This window comes from Rhinocladiella mackenziei (assembly GCF_000835555.1).
Source record: "Rhinocladiella mackenziei CBS 650.93 unplaced genomic scaffold supercont1.12, whole genome shotgun sequence".
In the NCBI taxonomy this organism is placed as follows: Eukaryota; Fungi; Ascomycota; class Eurotiomycetes; order Chaetothyriales; family Herpotrichiellaceae; genus Rhinocladiella; species Rhinocladiella mackenziei.
Window position 1 is genome coordinate 280,201 of NW_013550593.1, and position 13,072 is coordinate 293,272.

The 13,072-nt window shown below is 49.4% G+C and overlaps 3 protein-coding genes across 3 annotated transcripts; 2 read left to right on the top strand and 1 right to left on the bottom strand.

Annotated features, from left to right (window-relative positions):
• Nucleotides 1-318: 318 nt before the first annotated feature.
• On the top strand, nt 319-2,268 carry Z518_11276 (uncharacterized protein; the record flags this gene model as incomplete). The annotated part of the gene is made up of 5 exons (XM_013411220.1): nt 319-559; nt 660-848; nt 922-1,752; nt 1,817-1,916; nt 2,010-2,268. The coding sequence occupies 5 exons, from the start codon at nt 319-321 to the stop codon at nt 2,266-2,268; spliced, it is 1,620 nt and encodes a 539-aa protein (XP_013266674.1).
• Nucleotides 2,269-6,545: 4,277 nt separating this feature from the next.
• Nucleotides 6,546-8,399, bottom strand: Z518_11277 (uncharacterized protein; the record flags this gene model as incomplete). The annotated part of the gene is made up of 1 exon (XM_013411221.1): nt 6,546-8,399. The coding sequence occupies one exon, from the start codon at nt 8,397-8,399 to the stop codon at nt 6,546-6,548; it is 1,854 nt and encodes a 617-aa protein (XP_013266675.1).
• A 1,395-nt stretch (nt 8,400-9,794) lies between these two features.
• On the top strand, nt 9,795-11,501 carry Z518_11278 (uncharacterized protein; the record flags this gene model as incomplete). Its single annotated transcript, XM_013411222.1, has 2 exons — nt 9,795-11,035; nt 11,102-11,501. 2 exons carry the CDS (start codon nt 9,795-9,797, stop codon nt 11,499-11,501), a joined length of 1,641 nt encoding a protein of 546 aa, XP_013266676.1.
• Between the last annotated feature and the right edge of the window lie 1,571 nt (nt 11,502-13,072).

A 13,072-nucleotide genomic window follows, 5' to 3' on the forward strand; every position in this document is an offset into this window, starting at 1 on the left:
GTATACACTCTCGACTCGAGCAAAATTAGTTGCGTGCTACAACACGAAAGTGTTGGTCAGAACTTTGAATGAAGGGGGTGGCGTTGAGGACCTGCATCTGGCCTAAGCTGGACGGAGCATACTTGAGCCGGCATGGGTGCCAAGAGCGGGGTTTGCCTCCAGTCCTTCCGCTAGTGGACTATGAATCGACCATTACTTAGGCAGCTCGAGTCTGTCATCTTCCATCTTGAGTAGAGGAACCCCTCCTTTTTGTCAAGAAGGACATTCTCATCCATCATCTTCAGACCACATTACGATCCCCGCTCCAAGATTCTCACCATGAACTGCCCATCGAGAACAGACGACGCCGAATCGAAACATCCAACCTGGAACCAGAACCCTCCTTTCCTGGCCGCCGACCTCACGACGTGCCAGGACCTCGACGGGATTGCAAACTCGAGAGAACATAAAGGAGGCAGTAATGAGGCTGGCTGCTTGCTTCCCGTTGTCAATACAAATTATTTGGAAAAACCCCCGGACGTTGCCGTTCCTGCACTGACTAGGGCGAGGTTCTCCTTTGGTGAGCCCGAATCCGTCCAACCAGGCCCTGCGTGATTGTATCCTTCAACGGCTGCGCAATGCGACTTGGATTTTGATGCTGATTATGACTGTTCGTGTAGGACTTGCCTCGCTCCGCAAGACGGTTGCCGGTGGTGATGGCCGTAACCGTCTTCCAACTCCCTTCGTGACCTATGCTCCCATAATCTCCTCTTTCTGGAGCTGGGCTACCTGGGGATTTTCTGTCACCGTCACCTCTCTCCTTCTCTCAGTTCTTGGTAGATACCGAGAAGTGAATCTGCAACATATCGGTAGGTCCTCGGGGACTGATCGCTCTAGTCGACTCTCCTGGCTGAAGGTTAGCTAATCCGTCGAAATCCACAGAAACCAAGGAATTAAATCTGGACGCTTCTGCACCGCTTCGCAAAAGGTCCACCTGCCCGAGGAATGATATAAGCGAAGACCTCTACAACACGCCGCTCCATGTTGGTGCTCTGTTCATTATCCTGTTCGTCTCGACAATGGCATGCTCTTTTCCTATGTTAGCGACCCGGTTTCCTGGTCTGCGGCTCCCGGGACGCTTCTTCTTCGTCGTTCGGCATTTTGGCACCGGGGTTCTCATCGCGACCGCGTTTGTCCATCTTCTTCCCACTGCATTCGTCTTGCTCGGAAATCCATGCCTCTCTGGCTTCTGGACCGATGATTATCCTGCAATGCCTGGCGCCATTGCCCTAGCTGGCATCTTCCTAGTAACCGTGGTAGAGATGGTGTTTCACCCGTCCCGACACATTCGTCCTATGTCTGAGGTTAGGACCAGCGGTGAACGTCCTCTGACTACCGATGAAATTGATACCCCTCACACTCGCAACTCTCGAGCGGATCCCACGGTTCCGCTGCGAAACATGGGGCCTTTGGGCGGGAGAACTTCAAGCATGGGTCGTAGCCTCTCTCGGGTCAATGATCGGAGCGATTCGGACCAGATATCACGCGCAGACGATCCGACAGTTAAAGCCCAGCCAGAATCAACTGTGGAAGAACGTGGCGCCGACTTGTCCGTAAGTGCCCTGACTCCAGAGCAGAGGCACCGAAAAGCTATATTACAATGTGTTCTTCTAGAGATCGGCATCCTCTTCCACAGCGTTTTTATCGGCATGGCCCTTAGCGTCTCGATCGGCAACGAGTTCGTGATTCTTCTAATTGCCATTACCTTCCACCGTGAGTTAGATCGAGTCTTGATCGTCAAAGCGCCGTGACTAACGACGGTTCTCCCGTTTTGTAGAGACATTCGAAGGCCTAGCTCTCGGATCCCGCATCGCCTGCATCACCTGGCCCAAGAAAACTTTACAGCCGTGGTTGATGGCACTAGCATACGGATGCACGTACGTATTCTCACCTTTTCGCCACACCTTCTCTCCGCTCCCCGTTTTCTTCGAGCACCTCTTGCGATCCGAATGCTGACACTCTTCACGCAGTACCCCTATCGGCCAAGCCATTGGGCTTGCAACCCATTCGCTCTATAGTCCAGACTCGGAGACCGGCCTTCTCCTCGTCGGCACCATGAATGCAATCTCAGCTGGGTTGCTGACATTTGCATCACTGGTCGAGCTTCTGTCCGAGGATTTTCTAAGCGATGACAGCTGGAAAGTGTTGCTGGGCACCAACCGTGTGTGCGCCTGTCTCCTGGTTTTCTTTGGCGCCTTTTCCATGAGCCTGGTTGGGGCGTGGGCGTAAGCTGGACTCCTAGGGACAAGCATGCTTGACATCTACCAAGTATATCAGCTAGGGACATGGTCGTTCCCTGCCACTCATTATTGTTGTTGACTCGGTTTCATTTTCACGTGGGGGATAAGGGGACTGCTGAGATCACATTCATTATCGCAATCAAAAAGGCGTCCCCTTTGCCGGAGTGGTAGTTTTCAGGGGGAGCACTTAAGGAAATAGTTCTCGTTCTCGCTACCCTTGGTTGTTGTGGAAGAGACCGTTGGTATCTACGCTAGATTCGTCAATCTCTTGTCTTTCAAATTTCTCCCTTATTTCGCATCCAAAAGTCCTGGCCCTGAACTCGGTTGGACACCGAGGACATTGGCCATCATGGACTATCACGAGAACCAGATATCATAACACCCCTTGGCATCTTTTGCCGTTGGTTCTTAATGGCGAGGTTAGATGGCACTGACGAACTTTGCAGCTAGTTATAAGTAGGCGTGTGTACATGCTTTGGAGCCTCAGAACCTCAAGTTAAACTTTCGTCTGAGCAACGTCGACTCCGTTGACACGGTCGCATAGCATACAGTAACGGGGCTGTTGCCATGAAGACTGTAGAAACACCCTGAGAGCAACATGCGGTATCGACTAGCGAGTCTCTGGATACGTCGAAATTCCGATTTAACTATTAGTCACCATTTTTGCCGGCGATCTGGGCACATGGTCTTTATGCGGCTGGCGCATACCTACTGAGTTCCGCTAGAAAACTTGAGTGAGAACTATGCTAGGATAGCCTTCATGGGCTGATGCTAGATAATACTAGATATAATGACGCCAATGCTCATATTGCGTGCTGCGATAAATCACCCGTTCTTCTCCCTAACGGAGAAATCGGCTGAAACGATACAAAGCTGTTGGGCCCTGGGCAGGATATCGTCTAGGTATTTGTGCGGTAATACGGCCCGTCAGGACTTAGCGATGGTGAAAGGAGTGCCACTCTTTCGCTTACATTTACAACAAGTCTGCTGGTGGAGCTGTGAGGATCAAGGCAGTCATTTTTCGCCGATGTCCAATAGAGTTCGATTCTGAGGGAAATAGCAAGTGAATTCGTGCGCCCTCATCTGCAAGGCAAAATGGTATGCTTCCTTTCTCCGGGAGCGATACTCAACACGACAGTGGCATTATTGACATTCAAGGAGGGAGCGCATTGCGTAGACGGGCAAATGACAAGTGGGCGCCGAGTAGCTTGGTCCATTCCGGCCTTGGTCTCCTATGGCCTTCGCTTAAGGAATTTGATCCTATGATTTATGTATTCGAGGAGCATATTCCAAGGAATTGAGATGTCTCCGTCGTATCGTGGTACCAATGCAAGTACTCTGGGAAAGACTTTTTCCGGGAAACAATGGTCGAGGACATTGTGTTCCACCAGGAACATTTTAAGCCTAGATGTCAAACTGAAGATACAAATTGAAATGTATCGAATGTTCTGCCTGTTTGGCAACTGGTCCTGCCAGATTACCAATATATATAGCCGTTTGGTTGGCCCCTTTCTACTCCTATTCCTACCCCAATATCCTGAATAGGAATGATATACCCCTTTCCCAATAACGGGCCACTGGCAACTTTCCAATAACTCCTGATATCGACCCATGTTTATAATCTACCCTAGTGGCGACGGTAGTGTCAGTAATCTACCTGAACTTGTTGGGCACCCTTGTAGGCCAAATTAAAGATATTGGTCCAGAAACGGGGTTCCAAGCAAAGATCAAATAGCAACCGGACCTTATGTTCCTGGATCACCAGACGGCCCTTGTATTGTATCGCAGCAAGGCCAAGGTTCTGACCCCAACTGGGCTATAAACCGTTATGTCGAGTTGGGAAAATGTACTCTTCTTTCTATCCAGGACATCCACGTTCTCTGATAGTACGGTCGCTTGAAGGCCACGACTATAACAGGCAAAAGTACGTCAAGTTGGATTGAGGACTGCGACGGCTAACTTCGTGAGAATGGCTTGTATTTGTATGGTATTGGGAGATCCTGGAGTCCTGCTCCTGAGCCGCATTTCAGTAGATCTTCTTGAATGCCGATGACATGTTAATCCCCATCGCAATCGCATCGATCATCAGACAGCAAGCTGAGATCGAGGATCGCCCCCGATAGCGCGTCAGATTTCGGCGCTACGGTACTCCAAGAAGGTTTGCGGTGAGCTGTGTCAAGACCATTAGATAGCTTTTGCTGCCTCATTCTTCGGTGGAGCGGGCGTGCCCCTCTGGTTGGCCCACTAGAGCGATGGCGTGTTACTCCGTCCATTCCGAATGAGCGGCATACGAAAACTAGTGCTGTGATAAGTGGGAGGCCTATAGAACAAATCAAACCGGGAGCAGGTTACATTACCTGGCAGAGCCTCAACCAGCAACAATATGCCGACCGAGCCGAATTACTGCAACCCTCGCTTATTGGTATCAGATATTACTGAGTCACTCCACTTCCGACGCCACAACTCAATTTTGGGGCCGCTGGGTGAGGGGTTGGGTCAGAATAATATTGTGTACTGAAACTTTTCTGGGAATAAGGCGATAGCATCATCCAGGGTTTTCTCATGACCATTGATCATCGGTCTGGACTTGAATACAAAGCAATCTCGCTGAAGTGATCGTCAGCATCAATTTCTTGCTCGTGACTGCCAACCTTCACGCCGGCTTTGTGCCATTTGCGCCGGCCTTCATGGTCAAGAAATTTGTAGACAGAAGCGTGTATGCATCAATCAGGAAGATTTGCTCGAGCGCAGTCGCCAAGTGTGGCTCATATGATACATACTCTATAACACCAGTCGGGTGCTGATATGACTGGAAATGGAGGGCTACGAGAGTAGAATAAGATTCCAAGTTGCCTCTAGCCATGCAGAGGCTTGCTGATCATACTCTCCAGCAGGAAACTCTTTAGAAGTTCTGTCATTCTAAGATGAGAACGTACAATGTCACTTTTGGGATGCTTCGCCCGTGTTCTCAACTTGCCAAACTCGCCGCATTTTCCAACCTTGTCGAAAGGGCATGGTTTTCCCGAATCTGGGCCGTGCCGGAGCTTGCAACATTATCAGATGTACGCCTCCTGTGCGGGTCGTCGTCAACAAGCTAGGAGAACTTTATGGCTGTGTTACGTTTCAAGATTGCTTAAACTTACACATGTTGGACCATGGCAAGAATGCAAACGCGAAGAGCGGCAGTCAGGGCTGAGACCGGGGGGTCTCTTATCTCTCCTGCATTGGTACCACATGTTCCACGTTATGGGCTCAAGGGGTAAGATATTTGACGTTAGTGCACTAAGGGGAGATACAATTCCAACCGGTCTTACATTGATAGCTGACTACAACTTGAATATAACAACACTGTACCGGAGAAATCGCTATTGAAATTATGCAAGGGTCTTTCCGGTTTGACCGTCTTCTCCTTTCCCGCGTCGATTTGTCGGTGGTAATCCCGATAGCATATCTTCTTGGGTTTCCCGATTTGGTCATGGACTCGAATTTCGCCCTGTCTGGGGTTGACAAACTTTACGAGCATCAATGATGTTAGGTTGATGGCCGACAGCACATTAAACGCTCGAGCCCCAATTCAGAGACGATTCCAAGGTTGTGGGCCTACAGGAGACACTCGTTGATTGCATCAGGTCAGTAGGGGAAGACCTTGATGCCTGACAAACTATCTAGGACGATCTTTGGAAATATCCGGATTTCCAGGTGTGCATGCGTCTTGGGATAACTGGCACAATGTCGCTCGACTCGAGAGTCAGATTCTGTCCATGTCTGAAGAATCGATGCTAGATACTTTTCCACAAATACTCGTCATGGAGTCTACAAAACCAAGACCATAATAGCCTGCGCGCGCAGCATGACATATTGCTCAAGTACGCATGCTTGTTACGCAAAAACTGACCTTGACCTTCTGTCTACGGCATATGTCACATCTGGGACTCGTTCTTAGTCGACATGGCCTTTTCGGTTTGTGTACTATCATGGCCAAAATTTGGGTTGGAGACAGGATCCCACTCATTTCTCCATCTCGTTGCCGTCCGCGCACAGATTACTTCTTATGAGGTGCCATTCACTAGCTCGAGCCCCTAGATCGAGTTGCAACCCAGTCGAAAGAATTTTTGGCAACCCGCACATAATACACCGGCCCTGTTTATGAACCCCAGGGTATTGACTAGCGATACAATCCGAAGTCAAAAATCCACCAAGCGCGAAAGGCTTACCCACCCAACAATAAAGAAAAGAAAAGAAAAGCATCATGTACACGTGATTCTCTCAACTGCGGAAGCTTTGACGCGTGTTCACACGATCAATATCGTAGGGGTTGCCCTGATATTCGCTCCTTATTCGGTGAAGGGTTCCTGTCGTCCGTGTGGAGGCCATTGAGTTGGACCGAAGGGGAGGACGAAGATCTCCAACGGTCAGTTCGCTGTTGTTGCTAGAACCCGAGTCGGTTGTCTGAAGCTGAGGCACCTCTTCGGCTTCCTTTTCTTCGGCTTCGTCTCTGGCCTCGTCCGGTTCCGGTGCTATCTCGGTCTGTTGTTGTAGCTTCCTCATAAACGCATCTGACTCCGCGGCGAATTTGCAGCGAGCTCGAATCGTAGCGCCGTATTTATAGAAGAGGAAAGGGAATGGAACGCATGCCAGAGCCAAAAAAGAAGGAATCGTCGACGCCCAGTGAATACCCAAGTCATCGTACATGTAAGTAGTGAACAGTGGAAATGCGGCGCCGAAGCAGGAACGGAGGACGGAACTTGCTGCGAGGACGGAAGCGGCGAAGATGGTGTACGAATCAATCAGGTAGTTCATGATGCTCAGGAAAACAAGGACCATGCCGAAGCCGAAAGGGACACCAGCGGCGATACTGACCATCCAGTGGATGGAGGGATAATTGGTCCAAGCAAACCAAAATAACCCAACCGGTAACGCGACTGAACCGATTAGGCACGGTGGCAGACGGGCTTCGGGAGACGCAAATCCGTCGTGGCGGGATAAGATCTTGACGTAGCGCTTATTGTCTGGAATTGTATAGGCTACTGCGAATAGCATTCCAACCATGATTCCCAGAAAGGCAAGGCCACCAATGCCGGAGTTCCAGCCACGACCTTGCTGGTACACGATGGGGAAAGCGGCAAAGAGCATATACAGAATTCCGTATATAAGGGCCATGTAAACGGAAAGCAGCAGCACGATTGGTTCGCGGAACAGAAGGATCCACGGCCTAGATAGAGCAGTCCCCAGTGCCTCTTTCAAGGTGACCTGACCACGGTCGATGTCGAGCTTGCTCAGGTAGACCTTCCCGGTCGCCTTGGAGAGGTACTCCGCGCGGCGGCGGAGGATCACAGGAGCGTATGTCTCTGGAACCAGAAGGGAGCCAATGATCCATAATGCGCCAGAGAATATGGCCAAGAAGCCTTCGACCCATCTCCAGCCTGCATTCATGCCTAGAAATCCACCGATAATCGGACCGAGAACGGGACCCAAGAAAGGTGCGGCGGCAAACAGGCTCATGGCAAGGCCGCGCTCATCGGCGGGGAACATATCAGCGATGACACCGCCGGCATTTGTCAAGGGAGACGACCCGAAAGCGCCAGCAAAAAATCGAAGGATCAGAAGAGTCCAGGAATTCTGAGCACCTGCAGCGCCCGCGTTGAAGGCCGTCAGAGCAGCATACGTTCCAATGAACAGCAATTGGCGCCCAAACAGCTCGCTCATAGGAGCCCACAAGAGAGGTCCGACGGCAAACCCCAGAACAAAAAGTGAGACACCGAGCGTTGCCACTTCACTGCCAATGTGAAACTGCGCCATGATCTCCTCGATGCCGCCGGTATAGGCGGACGAAATGAGCGCTACGGCCAGTGTGGCGATCGCGACTTCCATCGTGATTCCCCATTTCGCTATTTTGCTAAACAGCATAGGATCGCGAGGGTCGTTGGGGATCCATTGGACGACATAGGGATTCGAGTCCGTGCCGGATCCTGCGTATGGGTAGGTAGCTACTTCCGGTGTCACACCACCCTGATCCCAAACCATGCGCCAGAAAGGAAGGCGGCCGGCGTTGACGGGCTCGATCTCGTTATTGGCCTCGTTGCCCGCGTTGCCCGCATTGCTGCTCTTTGGTCGGCCCATTATGATGACTTGCTGGCCTCGAACAGCCACATAAAGATTTGACGGATAATATCCGAGTCAGCGAGCGTCTGTGTGACAATCCTTAAGGAATGTACAGGTATAGGAGACCAGTCCACGAAATAGGCGAGACAGATTCTCCTGGATGTCTGCAGTGGACAGGGATAATACGGAAATCGAACGGGAGAAGGTGGTTGAAAAAGTGACAACGATTTAATAAATCGGTTTGAGAGCTTGGGGACGTGTATTTATCTGTTGATATCCCAATGCGTGACATCATGCTTCCCGAAAATTGCCTGGGACACACTGCAAAGGCTAAAGACGGCAAAGCAACCGAGATTTAGCAGCCCTTATGCTCTACTTAATGCATGTCATAATCAGGTACGGCCGCGCACAAAACATGTGCGGAGTTCGGCTTCATTGTCATGCGGGATTTACTAATTAGTACACCGTCTTACTAGTCCGTACACTGATGGAAAATCCTTATTCCGTACGCCAACCTGCTGTTGCCTCTCTGTTCCTTACTTGCCCGTGCACTCTCTTAGGCTTTGTCTCGGACCCCGTGGTATGGCATGCTTCCTTACATAATCTGTGCTCGTAGCACTCCGCTACAGGAGAAGTCGAGGTATTTTTGAACCTAAAAGGGTATGAGTACAACATCATTACTAACTATTGTGGCGGGGCGGCGCTACGTGCATGGATTATGTAAGGGGTAAGCAAACATGGGAGGGTAGAAAGTTGGCGAGTGCATTGAACTTTTCTTGGCAAGTTTTTTTTTTTAGAGGATACATACACACAGAAAAAAAAAAGAGAGACAGCGCATAGGAAAAGGAAGTAATTAGAGCTTTGCGCGTGGTCGCTCAACGATTTCGACGACAACCTCCTCCCTGCATGACAGGCACTCAAGTGATAAACCGTTCATCACCTTTACACTATTTTTTTTTTTTTTCGAAGTACAACGTCTCCAGGTTTTTGAACATAAATACCATCAATGAAAAAGACTGTGATTCCCAAGTCTGCGGGGCTTTCTCCAACATTTTTTTTTTATCTGTGGCCCTTATGCTGTATGAAGTAGCCAAGCCCAGCCCCATCTTTTCATGTGGGGAACTCTGTCATGCCCATCTTTGGGGAGCGGGGTGAGTTTAGCTCTCCACGTTTGAGACACGAGTTTTATGTCTTCGGCATATCTTTTTTCCACTTTGCTCCAATCATGGGGTTAAACTCTGATGAGCTGGGGGTTCTGGTGATATTGGACGACCCCCCAAAGATCAGCCCGTGGAGCGGTGCTGTGGAAAATATGATACTGGGTGAGGGAGGCCCTTGGAACTTCATCTCGACCTTGTTTCGTCTTCGCCTCGATTGTTCGCCATTCAAACTTCGATCAATATCCTTCACGCAATGACGAATAGGACCATCATGTCGACGCTTCGTGCCGAAAATCTCCCAATCATCCGCATTCTCCTCGGCAGTGTCCTCGTCTTACCACTGTTCTTCATCATCGGTTTCTATCTCTGGGTGACACCTAGTACTTTGAAGGATTCTCGTCGGAAGCATCTCCCTCCGGGCCCTCGAGGGTTGCCATTCCTCGGAAACTTTTTCCAATTATCTGATGCCGAAACATTTCGCTTTCAAGCACAAAAATGGGCGAAGCAATATGGAGAGGTCTTTTACACCAAAATGGGAGGAGCAGATTACATATATCTTTCTTCACCAACGGCAGTCAAGGAATTGATGGATAAGAAATCTGCCATCTACTCATCAAGACCACCAGCACCTCTCGCAAGCGATGTCGCATCTGCTGGTCGACGTCAACTCTTCATGCCTTACGGGCCAAAGTATCGGGTCGTGCGAAAGATTGCTCATTCGTTGCTGAACATTACTGTCTCGACAAGCTATCAGCCGATTCAAGACCTGGAATCCAAGCAACTGATGTACGACCTCCTGCACGATCCCGAACATTTTTATGATCACAACCGACGATATTCAGCTAGTGTCATTCTTACCGTAGCATACGGTCATCGCATGGCAGATTGGGACAATCCACTTGTGAAGAAGATTTACAGCGTGGTCAACAATCTCCAACAGTTCTCGGCGCCCGGTGCATTTCTCGTTGATACATTTCCATCACTTCGACACTTCCCGCAATGGATGTTTGGCAATTGGAAATCCTTTGGCCAGAAATGCTTTGCCCATGACTCAGTGGTCTACCTCAAGCTCTGGGGAGATCTTAAAAAAGAAGTCAATGAAGGAAAAGCGAACCCATGTTTCGCCAAGGATTTCTACCTTAGTGATCCTGAAAAGGTCGGATTGGATTCTCTGCAGGCAGCATATCAAACAGGGGGTCTGGTCGAAGCAGGCTCTGAAACAACATCAGCATTTCTCAATTCATTCATCTTGACCATGACATGCAACGCGCGAGTCATGCAAAAGGCTCAAGAGGAAATTGATCGTGTTGTGGGTGAGGAAAGGTTACCAACTTGGGCGGATGAGCCGAATTTGCCCTACTTGAGAGCGATTATCAAAGAACTGCTCAGAACCAGGCCACCCAACAAATTTGGTATGCAACACTACACAACGGAGGATGATTGGTATAATGGCATGTTTATTCCGAAGGACACGGTGGTTGTTTTAAACTGGTGGTAAGTCCAAGAGTTTGCCTTGATTTGAAATTTCCCCTTTCCCCCTTGCTCATTTTTGTCTTTCAGGGCAATCAACTACGATCCATCCCATTGGGACCGACCAGATGAATTCATGCCCGAACGTTATATTGGATACGATCTTCCTGCTGCATCTTATATCAATATCGCCGACCCAAATCAACGAGATCACTTCTCGTATGGGGCTGGAAGGAGAGTGTGTCCAGGTGTTCACGTGGCTGAGAAGTCATTGTATTTGAACATTGCACGTGTATTATGGGCTTTCAATATCAAGAAGAAAATTGGTAAGGATGGAAATGTGATTGAACCAAACAAAGCAATGGTTCCTGGCTGGATGACAATCCCACAGCCTTTCGAATGTGACATTACCGTGAGATCGGAGAAGAAGAGGCAATTAGTTGATCAAATTTGGGCCGATGCGAAGAAAGGACTGGAACAGAAAGGCTGAGTCGCTAACATTTCTTTTATTTTCTTTTTGTACGGCGACTGTCTCCCCGTACTAGCTATGTACACTGTCATAGTCCCAAAAGCCAGCCTTGCCCACTAAATCGGGTTTTAAATTTCTCCTCGAAAAAGACGGCTAGGAAAACCTGTGCTCAGTTCACTTATCACCAACTGCTCCACGGATGTGCCACGAGGGAAGGGTTTCTTTAGACAAAGCGAGAACAAGATCAATGATATACCGGGGAGAGCGCTAGTACAGAGCGCGTCGATAGAGGGGGAAAATATTATTAGCTGGATGGGCTTGTAGTACGAACCGAGTTGACGACGTTATGGATTCATGAGCAGATTCATATCTATATAGACACATACCGACTTTTGATGTGTTAGTCCTATGCATTGATGCATTGGCAAGCGAGGCGGAAATGTGATTGGTGCATCAGAGGGCCAGTCCTACTCGAGGGATATAGTTCTCCGAGATATGTGCGAAGCGTACAACGCCCCTCCGAGGGACTTTCTGTACATGGAGAAAAGAGCTTTGTTTGTCCGCCATCAAAAGATACATGAACGTGTCATCACGGTCAATATGGTTGGACGGATCGTCCTGACCTTGCATCACCTCCTACACTGCTCACGGTTGTTCCCGAAACAATCCACTTCTGCGCTTATGTCTATGAATGAAGCAATCTCTACGTCCCCGTCGTCAACGACATCGGCGTGAGTGAGACGGGACAAAGAACCTGGACTACATATCTGAAATTGTCAGCACGGGAACACCGATCTCTATTCCAGCTCAGAGACGCTCTCCTTTCGCCCTTGACCGCAACTCAGATCCTCAGCACGGAGCCACGCCGAAAAATGATAAATCGCCTCCCTTTGATCAAGAACGGCGTGGGAGGTCAAGATATATGTCATTTCTGGTGCACACATCGGACTCTCATTAAGGCGAAATCGGTGCCTTCACATTCCCCTTCGCCGCCCCCCCCCCAGGGAGGGGACAGCGCCGGCAAGACGATGGTCACAAGGAGAAAAGTGGACTTAAGGGGACTCGGGCAGCATGATGGCATATATATTTCCGGTATTAAACTCTCAGGATGTGGAATGTAGCAATTGATTCAAGGCACGGAAACGCAATTTCAACCACCATGTGGATGTGTCCATGTAACGTATGACAGAACAGGTAAGTACAAAGTCTCCTGGTCAAGCTAGTCACGTTCAACGATCGTCGGCTCCGGTGGTTATTTGAACACCTTCATTACACAGGATGATCAGCAGAAAATGCTAGGAATCATGGTAGTTGGCAGCAGAACCAATGACAAGCACGATGTGGTTTAGGTGCTGAAACCCGATGTTGAACTCTGCATAGAGTGCCAAGTCGTACGCAGATCCGGTAGACTTACATGTATTGCTGACAGGAATTAGGAAGGTGAGCTAAGTTCGGTCTTGGGTATATATCGCTAACTCTCTATTTACCCTTCTCCACGTTTTAGTCCTTCTTTGCTTCTGAGGTTTTCTCGTCCCCACCATGTATGGAAATTCGAATTGAACCCTCCAAATTCCTCCACAAGACAGGAATTG